The sequence below is a fragment of the Saimiri boliviensis genome, chromosome 6 (assembly GCF_048565385.1).
Source record: "Saimiri boliviensis isolate mSaiBol1 chromosome 6, mSaiBol1.pri, whole genome shotgun sequence".
Classification (NCBI taxonomy): domain Eukaryota; kingdom Metazoa; phylum Chordata; class Mammalia; order Primates; family Cebidae; genus Saimiri; species Saimiri boliviensis.
In genome coordinates, this window is record NC_133454.1 from 127,770,397 (window position 1) to 127,788,424 (window position 18,028).

Genomic DNA, 18,028 nt, shown 5'->3' on the forward strand with positions numbered 1-18,028 from the left:
TAATCTGAGGCTGTCGAGATAGTCTTGAATACTTAAGGGTTATATACAGTCTGATCAAAGTTTGCTAGGGAAGGAAAATTGAAAATAATAGCTAAAGCGTTTTAAAATGGGCGTTTAAAAGATTTTTTTGTGACCAGGTTGTCAGATCTGTCTTTTATTATAGAATTGGTTAAACTACAAAATAAATTTGATAGCTCGTTTCTTAATCTGAAGACTGCTTCTTTTTGACCATTTGCCCAAAGCATCTCAGTGTGCTCCTGAATTTCTACTTGATTAGGAAAGGCCATTTTATTTGCGTACCTTGTCTGTAAGATATATGAATAATAAATTACTATTGTCACTTGCCTTAAGTTGGGTTAGTCATAAATGGCACATAACCACGTTTCACCTAATGCAAACTTTGACTTGGATTTTCCATGTCTTCCCTTCACCACACTTAATAGTATAGAATTCCCTTTCTAGCCGGACAGTTTCACCGTTCTTTATTTGCTTAGGACCACTTCACGTCTCTTCAGTTTTGGAGAGTTAGAAACTTTTTGTGTTGTTGCAAATAGCCATGCCAATCATAACCATGTTTCCTGTTCTCTTCCAGTTACCCAGTACTTCCTTTCTGATGTTTGACTCATATTTGTCCGCTTTTGGAATCCTACCCAGTTTCAAGAGAGTCCAAGAGTCTTGGACGTTTCAGATAGGAAACCTTAAGGGCCCATGAGAATGTACTGATTTTGACTTTGACTTAAACATTTTTAAAAATTTTGAGACAGGGCCTTACTCTGTCAAGCAGGCTAGAGTGCAGTGACATGATCTCTGCTTCCCAGGCTCAAGTGATCCTCCCACCTCAGCCTCCTGAGTAGCTAGGACTACAGGTGTGCACCCATGCTTAGCTAATTTTTTGTACTTTTTGTGGTGGAACAAGATCTCCCTTTGTTGTCTAGGCTGGTCTTGAACTCCTGGACTAAAGCGACTCACCCACTGCCACTCCCCTAAAGTGCTGAGATTACAGATGTGAGCCACTGCGCCCGGCTAATGTTGACATTTATGATACTGTCTTACCTGTATTCACACGCTCTCACCTCCAGCATGCACATGTGTATCTGGATCCAGCTGGGTGGTGTTCCTTGCCTTTCCCCTGTTCCTTTGATCTTTTAAGAAGACTCCTGGCAAAAACCCAACTACCATTGTGCCATTCTCATTACTTGCCTTTCCCCACACAAACTCTCAGTTAAACTTTAACAAAACTTATTCTTAGTATAAATAACTCATGCTTTGCATATACTTTGACGTTTTCGAAATTGTAGAAAATAGGCACAGAATTCAAGTACATTCCTGTATATTCAAGCTTTCATAATGATAATTTGTAGAGGAACACATTACTGTACTTGCTTTAATTTGAACTAGTTGACAAAAGTAAGGCTGGATTTTGTGGTTGGTAGTTGACCATTTAAATATAAAAGTGAAATGAATGATAAGGTGTTACATCCTGTATTGCTCTTAGCATCTTAGCGGTATATGTGGAGTTAGTATGGGGTATATACAGTCATTTGCCTACTGAGGGTTGTGTATTTCCCAGAATTCGAAAGGCAAGGATAAATTTGTATCATTTGATACCAAAGTACAGCTCCAGAATGAAGAAAAGTGGAAATTAGACTTTGAGCAGGCAGAATGATGGTGACATTAGAGAAGTAATGGTCATTTAGTATGAAATCTCTTAGTGGACACCTTGGTTTTTAATGTAGAGGCCATTGCAGAGCATCATCTTCTGCTCTGGTGGCTCCCTCCTCAGTAGGCTTGCTCCTTTCCAGTCTGTCTTTCACAGTGTTGACAGTTAGGCATTCACACTCTAGATCTGTGATCGCAGACTCCGGTGTCTGTCTTAGCACGGTGGACGGTGCCTACAGTGCCCCACCTCAGGCATCTTACCTTCATTCTCTTCCTTTCCTGTCCCACATTTTAGTCATATTCACACTTGGCCAGACCCAGAAGAGGTTTGTCCTTTTCCTTCTGTCTTCACCTCTGTAAGAAATACAAACTCTGTTAAAACAGAGTGTGCTAACCACAGCGTCCAGGTCATTTCCATGTCACTTCCCCTGTAGGCTTCTGTTCAGAATTGTTTCTATATGCTATTAAAATACTTTGTTTAATCTCTGCTATAGAATTTTTTTTTTTTTTTTTTTTGAGACAGAGTTTTGCTCTCATTGCCCATGCTGGAGTTCAGTGATGTGATCTTGGCTCACCTCCGCCTCCTGGGTTCAAGTGATTCTCCTGCCTCAGCCTCCCCAAGTAGCTGGGATTACAAGCATGTGCCACTACACCTGGCTAATTTTGTATTTTTAGTAGAGACAGGGTTTCTCCATGCTAGTCTGATGCTCTTTTGTATCATTTGATACCAAAGTACAGCTCCAGAATGAAGAAAAGGCTGGTCTCGAACTCCCATCCTCAGGTGATCTGCCCACCTCGGCCCCCCCAAAGTGCTGGGGTTATAGGCATGAGCCACTGTTCCCAGCCTCTCTGCTGCAGATATTTTAATGCACACTTGCCTCAGTTAAAACTCACTGGTTCTGTCCGCTTCTGTAGCATGCCTGCATGGTGCTGTGCATTCACACACAGCCCTTTGTGGTCTGGCCTTGTGTTGCCAACTTAATCCTACTACATTCCCAAAGGTTCCTCCTCCTTGTCCTCAGAGCCTTCTCCCTGCTGTGACTCATGGAACTACTGGTTCTTCTTGTCCACTGTGCTTTCAGGCAGGCGTTTCCTGGCCTGGAATGTGTTATGCAGCTCCATTCTCACCTGCTAAATGCTCCCTATATTTTGAGGCTCTGCTTAGGTCATATAATGAGGTCTTTTTTGGCCAGGCTGTCTTCCCTTGAGCTACCTTTCTGTGGAACAAGGTTGAAATTTTTGCCTTCCTTTCTGTGTTCTCAATTTCATTGTATTTTTTCAAGGCTTTAGGGACCATCTATCATATTACTCCTATATTTCTTAGCACAATTCATGTTAATACTTTAATACCTATTGATGAATATAGCATATTAAATGGATTTGATTCCTTTATTCTCAAAGAAAAGCTTAAAATATCAAAGCAGTTTTGAGCTAAAACTGGAAAAGATTCTGGAATACCTGGGTGATAGAAAACTGATTGCTTTTGACACCTTTGGAAGAAGCAGTTGCAGAGATAAAATAAAACTGGGTTTGCGTTCGTATTGCTGTCTTCTCTAAAGAAATACGTTGTCTAATAGACACTCTGATACTTGATTTAATTTGTTGGGAGTGGGGGTCTGTACCTTTATGAAATCGATGCTTTACTGAGACTGGAGAAACAGCTACTGTGCGAACTTTCTGTGTTCTGTGGTCTTTTTTCCTTAGTAGTTGGTGAGTGCTGCTTTCAAAGACCAGCTGCTTTTACTTCCTTGTGTTCCATGTTTCTGCCTCCTCTTGTGAAAATTTCCCTGGGCATTGAGCTTTGCTGTCAGGGGAAAGAGTTTATCATTAACTTACGCACTAAGAGAGAACCTCCCTGGCGGTGACTCTGCGTTCTCCTGTTAATAGACAGCTTCCTCCCTGGCTCCTTCTTAGTGGCATGCCGCTTTCAGCATGCCTGAAGCAATCACCAGACCCTCCTGGAGCCCGACACTTTCGCATTTGGATCTTGTCAGGCACTGCTCAACTAAGCTTCCTGCATGCGTAAATCCAAGCAGAGAAGGAAGTCTTCGGCCTCCAGGTGTCTGGACACTGCATAAGTAGATGAGCCAGTATGAACAGCCTTGCTGCAGCTTGGTTGTTGAGTACATCCTGTTCCCCAGCCTGCGTATAAACTCGGCCAGAGGTTCAGTGTAAATGTGTCTGCTGCTTATGGAATAATCGGGATGCGTTGAGGTCTGTTTCTTAGAGGATGAGTGAGAATTCTAGTTTTTTCCACACTAATCAAATATCATTGTTCCCCAGCATTTTTGAGTGGCTTAGGCATTGTTCTTTCTTCTGAAAATATATTTTGAATTTGCTTATATTGAAACTAATTCTGAGACATGAGGCTGTTTTTAAATTTTGCTTGTTAAGTCTAAACCAGTAATGACCCAGCTGTGCCTCTCCATGCAAGATCTAGCTCTTTGCGTCATTTCAAGATGAAGGATTTGAAAACTTTCTTGTTATTGGCATAAATGTTTCTAGATATTAGAGGCTACAAAACAGTTCCAGTGTTCTTGTGATCTACTTTTTTGAGTTGAAGAATGTCTGGCCAAGTTGTTACATTTCATGATTTCTCCTGTATATTTATATTTTAAAAGAGAGGAAAAACATGGCCTATAACCTCTTCCTACCTACCCTACTTTCCAATGTGTGGAAAATATTGTTAGTGATGGTAGCTCTGGAGGGAGTTAGGAGGCCATTTCAGTGCTGAGAGAGACTTTGAATCATAACTGTAGCAATAATGTCATCAGAGTGGGGCTGTCTAGTACAGCAGCCACTGGCCACGTGGGACTCCCGAGCATCTCAAATGTGGCTAGTCCAAATTGAGAGGTACTGTGACTGTAAAATACACACTGGATTTGGAAGACTTAGTACCAAAAGAAATAATTTAGCCCTGTTGGATGTAATGTATCAAAGATACTTCTAAATTTAATATTATCACTTGTTTTTCTCTTTTACTTTTTTGATGTGGCTACTATAATTTTTTTTTTTTTTTTTTGAGACAGTGCCTCCTACTAGAAAATTTAATGTGTAGCTCATAAGTTTATTTCTTGTTTCTGTTAGACAGGTCTGACTTGGATGATAGGTAGAGCTCGTGTTCTGGTAGTTTTAATAGTGGTGAGAGAAGGGAGTGCTGAAGGGAGACGTGGTTGTATAGGAATTTGAACTTGGGCAATTTGTGCTTTGATGCCTTTGTATAAGATCATGTGAAATTTGTATGTCAAATATTTTCTTCATATATGTATATACTATTAAAAGTCAGTAACACATTTTGTTGTCTTAAAGTCTTTCCCATGTGTTTTCTTGGACAGAAGCAGCTGCTTCTCCTATTTTTGTTCTGTTTGTGCTCCATATGTTTAGGTAGCTGCAGCTACTACTGGAAATATCTTAATGTGTGTTTATTGCCAGTCTGGCATATGATACCAGATATTCACTTCAGTGTTGCTATCTTGAGGATTCCAATGGGGCCAGTTATTAAGTGTTACAGACATAGCTGGTTTCATGGATGTGTGACCTGTGCAATCTCACAGGGCTCAGAAACACTTGTATTCATTTCTGTGCGCATGAAAGTTTGGGAAGCTTTAAAGCTGTTTGGATTCTGTCTTCAAATGCATTATAATCTTTGAATATTTTTTAGAATCTCTTGAACATTTTGCCCTGGGCTCAGCTAGTTCTGGGTATAGTTATTTCACAGTTGATAGTGTGCAGTTTACTGTACTTGGATACAAAGTTGCCCAATTTAATCAGAGTGAGTTCATATGAATAGAAGATTTTGAGTTTGAAATTCATTAAAGATCTTACTTGTCATCCCAAGTCAGCTGCTCATTTGTGGGTAGGATCACCAGTAGTTTCTCTCTTCAGAGTTCTTTTTTTTTTTTTTTTTTTTTTGAGACGGAGTTTCGCTCCTGTTACCCAGGCTGGAGAGCAAAGGCGCGATCTCAGCTCACCGCAAGCTCCGCCTCCTGGGTTCAGGCAATTCTCCTGCCTCAGCCTCCTGAGTAACTGGGATTACAGGCACACACCACGATACCCAGCTAATTTTTTGTATTTTTAGTAGAGACGGGGTTTCACCGTGTTGACCAGGATGGTCTCGATCTCTTGACCTCATGATCCACCCGCCTCGGCCTCCCAAAGTGCTGGGGTTACAGGCTTGTGCCACTGCGCCCGGCCTCTTCAGAGTTCTAATAGTTTATCTTTTGTCATGTTTATGGTATATGGTATGTTATGTTCTGCCTCTGTCTTGAATGAAAACCCATCAATAACAGCTTTTTCAGAGGGAGTTTCAAAATAAATAACACAATAATGTTTGCACTAGTACGCTCTTCCTATGTTTTTCATGGCTGTTTAGTCGTTTTCAATATATGTATTGCAACTTGTGAAGATGTAGATTAAAACAATCCCCCACTTGTGGATTACAAGCTGTCAGCAGTGGTTTAAAATTGGGCATCAGCAGCATCTGGGAACTAGAGACGCAGAATCTCAGGTCAGATCCCTGTTTTGTTGACTCAGAATCTGAGACTGATTTATTTATTTATTTTTTAAATTTTAGAACAAGGTCTCACTCTTGCCTAGGCTGGTATGCAGTGGCATGATCATAGCTCACTGCAGCCTCAGCCTCCCAGGCTCCGGTGATTCTGTCACCTCAGCCTCCCGAATAGCTAGGCTGGTCTCAAACTTCTCGGTTCAAGTGATCCACCCATTTTGGCCTCCCAGAATGATGGGATTACAGGCCTGAGCCACTATGCCCAGATGAGACTGCATTTTAACAAGACCTCTAGGCTACTCATTCCTGTGCGTATGAAAGTTTGGGAAGCTTTAAAGCTCACTAATTTCATTGTTAGGCATATTTATTGCCCCAGTAACTTCTGTTTGTGTGAGTGTGTGTATGTTGGTGCCTGTATGTTCCAGCTGCTATTGTGGGTCTTTTTTATTGACTCTCCACAACCTGTTTATTTGCTAAGGATCCTGAGACTTAGAGATGAAGTAGCTTTCCTGAGGCCTCAGGGCTAGCCAATAGTGGAGCTAGTGTTGGAATCCAAGCCTGTTAAAATGCTTAATGATCCTAAGCAAAGGTTAGGGGATTCGTATATTTGATGAAAACAAAGGGTTGTAGGTAATTACATAAATTAAAATTGGACCCCATACTAGCATTCTACTAGCAGTGCCTTGGCAAATTTTACAGACGGACTGATGTTCTTGTCGCACCTCTTGTAAGTGATTTAGCCGCTGTTCCAGTTCCTAGTTCCTGTGTCAGAGACCGGGTGGTATCCTTTTTCCAGAGTGTCACTACTGAATGCCTTGTATTCAAGTTACTTTGCCTAGATTTTGAAAGGCTTTGGTATCATGAAGGTATTTTAAAATTTTTAGAGGGTCATTAAGTAAAGCAGTTGATGTGAGATGAATAAATTTACTCAACAAAAGGATCCTTTGATCCTGTTGTGTGTATGTATATATAAGATGGCAGTTTTCACTTGTTTTATGTTAAGGGAAGGTGGGGAACAGCAGACTTTGTCGGCCTCTGGCATCAAGTAACAGATGACTCCCCAGTGACCTGCTTAACCCTTCGCCCTTTTGGAGAAAACTCCATTTTCAAACTACTTAATCCAACTTACAAAAAAATTCTAGAATTTTGAAGAAAGATAGCGAGTAGTTTGGCTTTACTAAACTCTTGGCCCCACTGACTGGTTTGTTGGAAGAAATTATCCCTAAATCCTGTTTAAGCACAGTCAAGAGCTGCATATGTGATGGTGCTCCCATAGGTTACGATGGGGCTGAAAAATTCCTGTCACCTAATGACTGATAGGAATGATTAGTTTGGGGGATTCTTTAAGATGACTTTGCTACTTCAGCTAAAAACATCTTAACATGGTAGTGTCTATTTTGATACACAAATAGTTACCATTGTCACAGCTGCCTCCAGTATTCAGTACGCAGTAACATGTTGTGCAGGTTTATAGCCTAGCAGCAATGGACTGTACCAGAGAGTCCAGGTGTGTAGGGGCTGGACCATAGAGGTTTCTGTAAGTCACTCTATGATCTTTGCACAGCAACGAAGTCACCTGCCAAAGGATTTCTCAGTCTGTATCCCTGTCGTTATTCGTTGTGTGACTGTATATTCCAGGTTGTGAATTTTAAAGGGTATTTGTATTTACTAAAAACAAGTTGTTGCTGACTTTTTAGTTTTTCTGAGTATTTTAGAGTAGTTATATTTTTAAAAGGACTCCATTTTACCTCGGGGCTCTGGGCAGTTGAACTTTGTAACTGTTATTTCATACCTAGCCTCTTTCTACTTGAAAGAGTACAAATAGAAGCGAAGGCCAAGCGCGGGTGACTGATTTACCAGTGCCATTTGTTTCCAGTCAACTTGCTGTTTGGCTAAAAGGTAAAATACCTAATTTTTGCATAAGGAATCTACTGTGGTTATATTTTGGTTTTGAGTTTGTAGTATGTCCAATACAAAGAAAATTCACCATGAGAATGTATATTTCAAAGTGTTCTGGTCTGAAAAATGCCATTCTAACTCCAAATAGTTAGAAGCAAAAGGAATTAGTTGGCTGAGTATGGTGGCTCACACCTGTAAATGCAGCACTTTGAGAGGCTAAGTTGGTCGATTGCTTGAGGCTAGAAGTTTGAGACCAGCCTGAGCAACATAGTGAGACCCTGTCTCTAGAGAATTACAAAAATATTAGCCAGATGTGGTGGCATGGGTCTGTAGTCCCAGCTACTCACTCTGGAGGCTTGGGTGGGAGGATCACCTGAGCCCAGGAGGCAGAAGTTGTAGTGAGCCAGGATTATGCCACTGCACTCCAGCCTGGGTGACAGAATGAGACCTTGGCTCAAAAAAAAAAAAAAGGAATTAATCACTTTACAACAGATGGTTGCTGAAGAAAACTCCTTTTCTTGTGCTTAAATCTCAAGTTTAAAATAAATACAGGAAACCCACAAAGTCCTGGCTAGGGGATTAGAGGACCCGGTTCATGAGTTAGGCCGCGCTGCGGGAGCACGCAGGCTCCGCCACAGGGAGCTTGCTTCTGGCTCAAACAACTTGGGCAGGGATTTAGAGAAAGTAGGTGGCTTTCTTCCATGTGGTGATTTGAGGATGTTTTTGTTCTACCATCCCTCAGGGCCTTTTGGTTGTCAGCATTCAGCCAAATACAGGGGAAGGCTCATGGGAGGTTCCATGGTTCCTGGTACAGTGGAGGAACCATGTCTGTGGCCACACCTACGTGATGAGTGCCCCAGGAAGGGGAGAATGGAGATGGCCGACTGTCAGCCCCTCACTGGGCAGGGTGCCAGGGCTGGGGGGTAGATGCTGGGTGGATTCGGGAGACTGCAGAAAGCAAAGGGATTGTTAGTGGGACTTTTATTTCCTCTGGAGAAAATAACGCTACATTTTTCTGTAAAAGACTAGAGTGTAAATATTTTAGGCTTTGTGGGCCACAGATAGCCTCTGTCATATATTCTTTTTTTGCTTAAAACAACCCTTAAAAGATGTCAAAACCATTCTTAGCTGGCAGACTCAGCTGGATTTGGTTTGCCAACACTGTATTTCATCACAACTAATTATCACTCTTCCTTATAAATCCAGTATTCCTTTATAATAAGGTTGAGATTTTGGAAGTCAGTTTTTATTTGAGGCAAAAAAGTCACATCTTATTCATAATTCAGAAGTGTCACTTTATCTAGTGGTAGACATAGCTTCTCATCTGATTGGTCAATGTATAATCTGTTTATTGTTAGCTGAAAATAGTGCTTGATATCAGATTCACTTTTTTTCTGATTTATTTCTTAGTATTTTTCATTCTTTACCTATAGTATATTTCATACTTTGCCTTTAAAAGTATGAAAAATAGGCCGGGCGCGGTGGCTCAAGCCTGTAATCCCAGCACTTTGGGAGGCCGAGGCGGGTGGATCACAAGGTCAAGAGATCAAGACCATCCTGGTCAACATGGTGAAACCCCGTCTCTACTAAAAATGCAAAAGAGTAGCTGGGCATGGTGGCACATGCCTGTAATCCAAGCTACTCAGGAGGCTGAGACAGGAGAATTGCCTGACCCCAGGAGGCGGAGGTTGCGGTGAGCTGAGATCGCGCCATTGCACTCCAGCCTGGGTAACAAGAGTGAAACTCCGTATCAAAAAAAAAAAATAAATAAAGTATGAAAAATAAAAAAGAAACAAAAAGTATGAAAAATAATAAACACAAAGTATGGGGGAAGAGTAGTAAAAATGTATTTTAAAAAGATTTTGTGATTTTTAAGAACTTAGATATATGTGAGCTGTATTACTCCCAACAGAAGCATTGTAGGTAACACTGACGTTACTGTGTGTCCTCAAGCAGCGAACCGCTTCTCTTTCTTTGTGGGAAAGGATACCCAACCTTTTCTCCCTCTCTTCCACTGAAGTTACCTTTTGGTATACTTTTGTCTTTTTTTCTGCTTGTCAGTTTTATTAGTATAAAATTGCATAATAATAATAAAGGTATTTTGTTTACCATTTCCCACTGATCTGAAAATCACAAAAAGCATTTGTGTCTAAGGTTTATATCCACTGACCTGTTCCCCAAAGTTCTTCTCCTGTTACTTGCATGTCATCTTTGCCCTTACTACTTTAATATTTGTATTAGAAGTAGGTCACTCTTACTTCCTTCACTGGCAGATGTGTTACATTGCCTCCTGGGTGGCTTCTGCAGATGCCCCTACCCACCCCTCGTCTTGAGCAGAGAAGTCATGTGAGCCTGGGAGCATAGTGGCTACCGTCAGTGCTAGGAGCTGTGCTTTTCCAGCATGGTCTGTGATGTCATCTGTACCTAATTCTTAGACTAATCCAGTAGAGGAACAAGACAGCCGTGCGTCCGACTGTGGGTCACCGCTTTGTGTCATCCCGTGTATCTTTGTGCTGAACGTCAGTCCTGCACATCGACTCCTCTTTCAACATGTTGCGTGTCCAGGTGGATCATCACAGCGGCTGCCATCCTTAAATGTGTCTTGGTCCTGTTGCAACACCCTTCACATTATATAATATTCCTATTTAAAATTTGTTTCTTAAGGAGCTTTTGGAAGATTTCTTAAAACTCTGCTTGGCTAGGCACGGTGACTGATATCTGTAATCCCAGCACTTTGGGAGGCCTCAGGTGGATCACTTGAGGTTAGGAGTTTGAGACCAGCCCGGCCAACATTGTGAAACCCCATCTCTGCTAAAAATACAAAACAGTTAGCCGAGTGTGGTGGCATGCTGTAGTCCTAGCTACCTGGGAGGCTGAGGTGGGAAGATTGCTTGAACCTGGGAGGCAGGGGTTGCAGTGAGCTGAGATCATGCCACTGCATTCCAGCCTGGGTGACAGCCAGACTGTGTCTCACAAAAAACAAACAAAAAACTCTGCTTATATTTTAAATACTATGATCATATGCTTAATAGTAAAAAGTTTAGTGATCTCACTGCCTGTCCTGTTAAGTGGATATACTTTTACTCAAAAGCCTTGAGTCACCTGCCATCATACAGAGTTTTTTTTTTTTTTTCTTCTCTTTTATTCCTGGATTGATGAGTGTTGACACTAGCAGTGTAAATGATTTTGTCCTCTGTGATCTCTATTTTTAAAAAATCATTTTGAGGCAGATGTTTATAAAAGCATAAAATCAGGATATATTCCTGCCTGATCTCCTAATGTGGTGGATTTTTTTTTTTGGTGGGGGGAGGGCAGCGGGGACAGGGTTCTCACCCTGGTGCCCTGCTGGAGTATGGTAGCGCAATCATGGCTTGCTATAGCCTCAGCCTGCTTAGTAGCTGCTACTACAGGAATGCGCCACAATGCCTGGCTAATTTTTTGAATTTTTTTTTTTTTTGTAGAGATGAGGTCTTGCTGTGTTATGTAGGCTGATCTGGAACTCCTGACCTCAGGTGATCCTCCCACCTTGGTGCCTGCCAAAGTGTGGGGATGCAGGTGTGATCCACTGTGCCCGGCCCAAATGTATACTTGTAAAAATGTGTGCTATGTATGGATTACCATCCTTTGCAGCCTCCTTCCTTTTACCTCGGCTATCTTAAATAGCATGTGGATGTTAGCATGCCTTTTTGGAGATAATGCTAACGGGACACCTCACTAAGCGGGTAGTGAAGCTCCAACTTAGAACTAGGTTTTGGTTTGGGGGTTACAATGAGTAAGTATGTATTACCAAACTCTGGTTTAGGAATTCTGCAGTGAGCATCTTTGACAGATAGGAAAGGTCTTTGAATGATCCCAACTGAGGACTTTCTGTGATGCCATCATCCTATGACATATCTCAAAAGTGGCTTTTGAGATCATCCCATCATGAGTGGCAGTCTGTGGTTCATGTAGTGAGCCCTCTGTTTTATGTTTCCATTTCTAACAAACAAGTCCCTTTTTTAGCTCTGTAATTTGAAAAAACAAACTGTTTTCCTTGTTGAGGAAGGATGGGTGTGAAGCAGAGGAAAGAATGTGTATGTGGCATAGTGATTGTATTTCATTGTCGTGTTTTCCTAGGACATGGAGGAGAATCCGTTTCTCTTAACTTCTCAAGAATTAGATTTCAGTTTTTACTTTGTTTATTAAGAATGACACAGATTTTTTTTTTAAATTTTATTTTTTATTTTTATTTTTATTTTTTTGCATTTATTGCATTTTAGGTTTTGGGGTACATGTCAAGAACATGCAAGATTGTTGCATAGGTACACACATGGCAGTGTGGTTTGCTGTCTTCCGTCCCCTCACCTGTATCTGTCATTTCTCCCCATGCTATCTCTTCCCACCTCCCCACCCCCTCGTCCGTCCCTGTGTCCATGTGTTCTCATTGTTCAACACCCGCCTATGAGTGAGAATATACGGTGTTTGATTTTCTGCTCTTGTGTCAGTTTGCTGAGAACGATGGTTTCCAGGTTCATCCATGTCCCTACAAAGGACGTGAACTCATCGTTTTTGATGGCTGCGTAATATTCCATGGTGTATATGTACCACATTTTCCCTATCCAGTCTATCATCGTTGGGCATTTGGGTTGGTTCCAGGTCTTTGCTATTGTAAACAGTGCTGCAATGAACATTCGTGTGCATGTGTCCTTGTAGTAGAATGATTTATAATCCTTTGGATATATACCCAGTAATGGGATTGCTGGGTCAAATGGGATTTCTATTTTTAGGTCCTTGAGGAATCGCCACACTGTCTTCCACAATGGTTGAATTAATTTACATTCCCACCAACAGTGTAAAAGTGTTCCTATTTCTCCACATCCTCTCCAGCATCTGTTGTTTCCCGATTTTTTAATGATCGCCATTCTAACTGGTGTGAGATGGTATCTCAATGTAGTTTCGATTTGCAATTCTCTAATGATGAGCATTTTCTCATATGTTTGTTGGCCTCGTGTATGTCTTCTTTTGTAAAGTATCTGTTCATATCCTTCGCCCATTTTTGAATGGGCTTGTTTGTTTTTTTCTTGTAGATCTGCTTTAGTTCTTTGTAAATTCTGGATATCAGCCCCTTGTCAGATGGGTAGACCTGCAAAAATTTTTTCCTATTCTGTTGGTTGCCGATTCACTCTACTGACTGTTTCTTTTGCCGTGGAGAAGCTGTGGAGTTTGATTAGGTCCCATTTGTCTATTTTGGCTTTTGTTACCCTTGCTTTTGGTGTTTTGGTCATGAAGTCCTTGCCTACACCTATGTCCTGAATGGTTTTGCCTAGATTTTCTTCTAGGGTTTTTATGGTATTAGGTCTGATGTTTAAGTCTTTAATCCATCTGGAGTTAATTTTGGTGTAAGGTGTCAGGAAGGGGTCCTGTTTCTGCTTTCTGCACATGGCTAGCCAGTTTTCCCAACACCATTTATTAAACAGGGAGTCCTTTCCCCATTGCTTGTATTTGTCAGGTTTGTCGAAGATCAGATGGTTGTGGGTATGTTGTATTTCCTGTGAGGCCTCTGTTCTGTTCCATTGGTCTATATCTCTGTTTTGGTACCAGTACCATGCTGTTTTGATTACTGTAGCCTTGTAGTATAGTTTGAAGTCCGGTAGTGTGATGCCTCCTGCTTTGTTCTTTTTGCTTAGAGTTGACTTGGCTATGCGGGCTCTCTTTTGGTTCCATATGAAGTTTAAGGTGTTTTTTTCCAGTTCTGTGAAGAAGGTCATTGGTAGCTTGATGGGAATAGCGTTGAATCTGTAAGTTACTTTGGGCAGTATGGCCATTTTCACGATGTTGATTCTTCCTAACCATGAACATGGAATGTTTCTCCATCTGTTTGTGTCCTCTCTTATTTCGTTGAGCAGTGGCTTGTAGTTCTCCTTGAAGAGGTCCTTTACGTTCCTTGTTAGTTGTATTCCTAGGTATTTTATTCTCTTTGTAGCAATTGTGAATGGCAGTTCGTTCTTGATTTGGCTCTCTTGAAGTCTATTACTGGTGTATAGGAATGCTTGTGATTTTTGCAGAATGACACAGATTTTACCAGTTTATTTATTACTTCAGGCTTTTGACTATGGAAGTGTCGGTTTACAGTGATTATTTAGTTCTTTAGTCTTCTGAAGTGTTGTAGATAGGAGGCCTCACTGCTTATCACATGTTGCTGAAGATACTCTGTTCTTCACCCTGAAGAAAAGAGTGACTTTACTCCTTTTCCAGCATCACTTCTTAACACAGTATGGATGAATTCCTTTTGAAGGTTAAAATCATTCCAAGTTTTAGCTTTCAGCATTTTCAAGTCAAAATTTTTCATCAATTAAAATATTTTCTTTTCTGAGAAGGAAAAAAATCCTGCCAGTCACACATTAAAAAGTATTTTATAGGTTCAGTGTGAAGCTTATTTAACTTATGTGAGCCAAGTTGGCATTTTAGACTGTAAAACTGAACTGAAACATGAATTATGGAAAATTAATGTATAAAGTTGAGATTTTATGAAATATTTTCTGCATTTTGTTTAGACCAGCATGTTTTGGAAATTTGATCTTCACTCATCATCCCACATAGACACACTTCTAGAAAGAGAAGATGTAACGCTGAAGGAGTTAATGGATGAGGAAGATGTTTTACAGGAATGTAAAGCTCAGAACCGCAAACTTATAGAGTTTCTGTTAAAAGCAGAATGTCTCGAAGATTTAGTCTCATTCATTATAGAAGAACCACCTCAAGACATGGATGAGAAGATCAGATACAAGTAAGACAATTTAATCTTCTTTCAGGGTGGGACCAAAGTGACATGCGGGGTAGGATATTACAGTTCTTCCTCAAGAATTCTCCAGTGCGACTGTCACCATTTACAGAAGGGTAAGATGGTCAGGAAGGACTAGCTCAGTGGAGCACAAAATCCAGGGAATCACAAGAGTTTGGAAATGAGTGCTCTGAATTTCATTCAGGTTTTCTGGAAAGGCAGTGTGCTTTGTAAACAATGATGACAAATTTCTCAAAACAGTCAGATGATTAAAATATTTACTTTACAAATAGGAAGATGGAGATTATATGACTACGCAGAATTGCACAGTGGATCCAAGTCAGAGCTTGGGGTTATGAAGAACATTGCCTGTACAATACAGTCTGACCTTTTATCAGCTGAAAATAAGGGAATGGGTATTAATGACCATCAGTGTAGCTGGTCACACCATGGATAACTACAGTGGATTTTGTCTGCTAGTTTAATCTGTTTACAAACAGAACCACAGTGTAATGAGAATCTTTTATTACCATTGTTATAACACTTTTTATACAAACACCTGGAAACTCTCCATAGATATGTAAAGTTTTGGGGTTTCAGTTAAGTATTTCTCCATATCCAACTCTATTAAAATATTTGGCTCTTTTCCCCCAGAAAATAGAGCAACTTGAGAAACAAAAATTGATGCATTACATAACTTAATGGAATAGGAAGAGTTAGGCTTTTAGTAGCGTCTCTCTTGCCATTTCTCTCCCAGTTTACCGTTCTTGTCAGGACATCTTTTCCTTTCTTCTTGGGGAAAAATGTGCTGTTTGGGAAATAATACTTGTTAATGCTTTCAAGTTGCTAGTGGCTTAGCTCATCAAGGATGTCGTGTTCTCTGCCAGCCATTAACATTGACACCTAGCATTTAGTGAAAGCCTTCACTCAGAGATTAGTGTCTTAAAAAGGAGGAGGAAAGGCTGGGTGCGCTGGCTTATGCCTGTAATCCCAGCACTTTGGGAGGAGAAGGCGGGTGGATCACCTTAGGTCAGTAGTTCGAGATCAACCTGGCCAACACGGTAAAACGCCAAGTCTACTAAAAATGCAGAAATTAGCTGGGCCTGGTAGCAGATGCCTGTAATCTCAGCTATTCGCAAGGCAGAGTTAGGAGAAAGCCCCGGAGGCAGAGGTTGCCGTGAGCTGAGATTGCGCCATTGCACTCCAGCCTGGGCAACAAGAGTGAAACTTTTGTTTAAAAAAAAAAAAAAAAATGAAGGAGGAAAGAAATCTGGTGGCAGACATGCTAGTGTGCTCTCATCCCGCAAATGATAGACACTTTGCTACTTGGAATTCCCTCCACAGTGAAATAGCATGTGGCTGGTGCTGCTTGAACTGGGGCTTGTCCTTCTTGGAGGGTGTGGTCTGGGTCAAGGAGCACAGTTTTTGCATCAGCTCACCCTCTTCTCTTCCCATATCTGAGAGCTGGGGTGGAGAGCTTATCCTTCTTGGGTCTGTTTCCTCACACGCTGAGTGAGGCTAGTAGTGTTTTAATCATTGCAAAGTAGGCATGCCTTATATGAAGGGCTTACTTTCCCCCAAAGAAGTAGTGGCTCCCCTGTTTTAACAGTGTGACACTTGTATTATGTTGCTTTGTCGGCATTTTTGCCTTTGAGGTTGTGAGAGCAAATGTGCCTCCCATGGACCCAGCCTTCTGCACGCACCATTTTGAAGGAGCACCGCTTGAGTTGGGTAGCGCAGTACTCTGCCATGCTTCTGGCCTGAGCAGTCACCACCTGTGTGTAACGCACCTTGGGTGACGCCACAGCTAGATTAGCATAGAGAGGTTTTTCAGCCGGGATCCGAAAGTGTTTTAGGGTTATAGTTGACGACTATAGTCATTTAAGGAAGTTTAGATTGGGATTGTATAGTTTTGGGATGATGGAGTAATTGCTCTGTTGGGGTGAAGCAGACTAAGAAGCCCACCAGTTGTTTGTCAGATAAGCTTGATGAGACAGGGACGCTGAAGGTAGAGGATGGGCAGAGGAGCTCAGGGAAGGTGTCATTAAGATGGTGCCATCTGATAAGAGCCATGCAGGAAATAAGGGGGTTGCCAAGTGGGCACTTGATAACAAGGAACATCCAAGCAGAGGGAACCGCAGGTGTGGAAGCCCTAAAGTGCTTGTGTGCTTGGTGTACCCCAAGAACATCTGGACAGCCAGAGAAAGGGCAGCATCATGAATGAGGGAAAATGGAAGGAGGGAGGGTCAGGGTGAAGTTGGAGCACCTCTAGAGACAGGCCACACGGGGCTTGGTTGGCTCAGCCAGGATGTTTGCTTTACTTGAGACGGGAAGCCACCACAGGGTTTTGAGCAAGTGCCTTGGTCTGACTTTGTTCCCTAGGAGTGCTCTGTTGGCCCTGTGATCAGGGACTGGAGGAGGATAGAGTGGAAGTACAGTTGGCCACAGTGATCAGCAGAGAAAAAAGATCTTAGTGGACCTGTTTGGTGAGACACAGTCAGATTCCCGGAGGTACTAGGTGAAATTAGAACGGAAGGGTTTTGCTCTAGGTATGGAACGGTCGATAAAGTGTCAAGAGTGACTATGAGGATTTTGGCCTGGGCAGTTAAGAGGATGGAGTGGCTTTATGGCAGCGAAGTAAGATTGCAGAGGGAAAGGGCAGGAGTTTGGGTCTGGCCCTGTCAAGTGTGAAATGCCTGTTAGTCATTAGGTGGAGATGAGGCCTCGCAGCAGGTGGGACTGAGGACAGGTAAAGCCACGAGTCGGAATGAGATCACCTGCAGAGCTGATGTAGCTGGAAGAAAGCTTCCCAAACTGGAGATGGGTAGTGTAGGCCAACATGGCTGGCCTGGGTTCCACTGAGGGATGGAGGAGGGACTGGATGCAAGAGGACCTGGAGGGGCTGCTACCCTGGAAGCCAAGGGAAGTCTGGTTTCAGGAAGAAGAGGGGGACAGTGGGTTAGGGGTACTGCTCATAAGAAATCACTCAGTTTGTAGCATGGAGCTCATGGGCCGCATCAGTGCAGGTTCTTTGGAGGGGCCCAGGTGAAAGCCTGGAGGCAAGCAGAGACAACTCTTTCTGCTCCTGTAACAGGAGCAGAGAGGAAGTGGTAGGTTGAGGCATATGTAGAGTTGGGTGGTGTGGGGTTTTATTTTTTCCTAGATAGAAGTGATGGTCTGTGAGAATATTGCGGCACAGAGGA

General features: G+C 42.0%; 1 protein-coding gene across 18 annotated transcripts in view; it reads left to right on the forward strand.

The window, feature by feature from the left end:
• The window catches only part of PPP6R3 (protein phosphatase 6 regulatory subunit 3), a 154,272-nt gene that overhangs the window by 60,209 nt on the left and 76,035 nt on the right, over positions 1 to 18,028 (forward strand). For 17 of the 18 annotated variants that reach the window (XM_074401784.1, XM_074401791.1, XM_074401789.1 and 14 more), the window contains one exon: positions 14,599 to 14,831. In XM_074401784.1, coding sequence (XP_074257885.1) covers positions 14,605 to 14,831 — 227 coding nt within the window. In that variant the 5' untranslated portion in view covers positions 14,599 to 14,604. Of the gene's footprint in view, positions 1 to 14,598; positions 14,832 to 18,028 lie in introns of those variants that run through there. The other variant, XM_074401798.1, reaches the window with a different exon arrangement.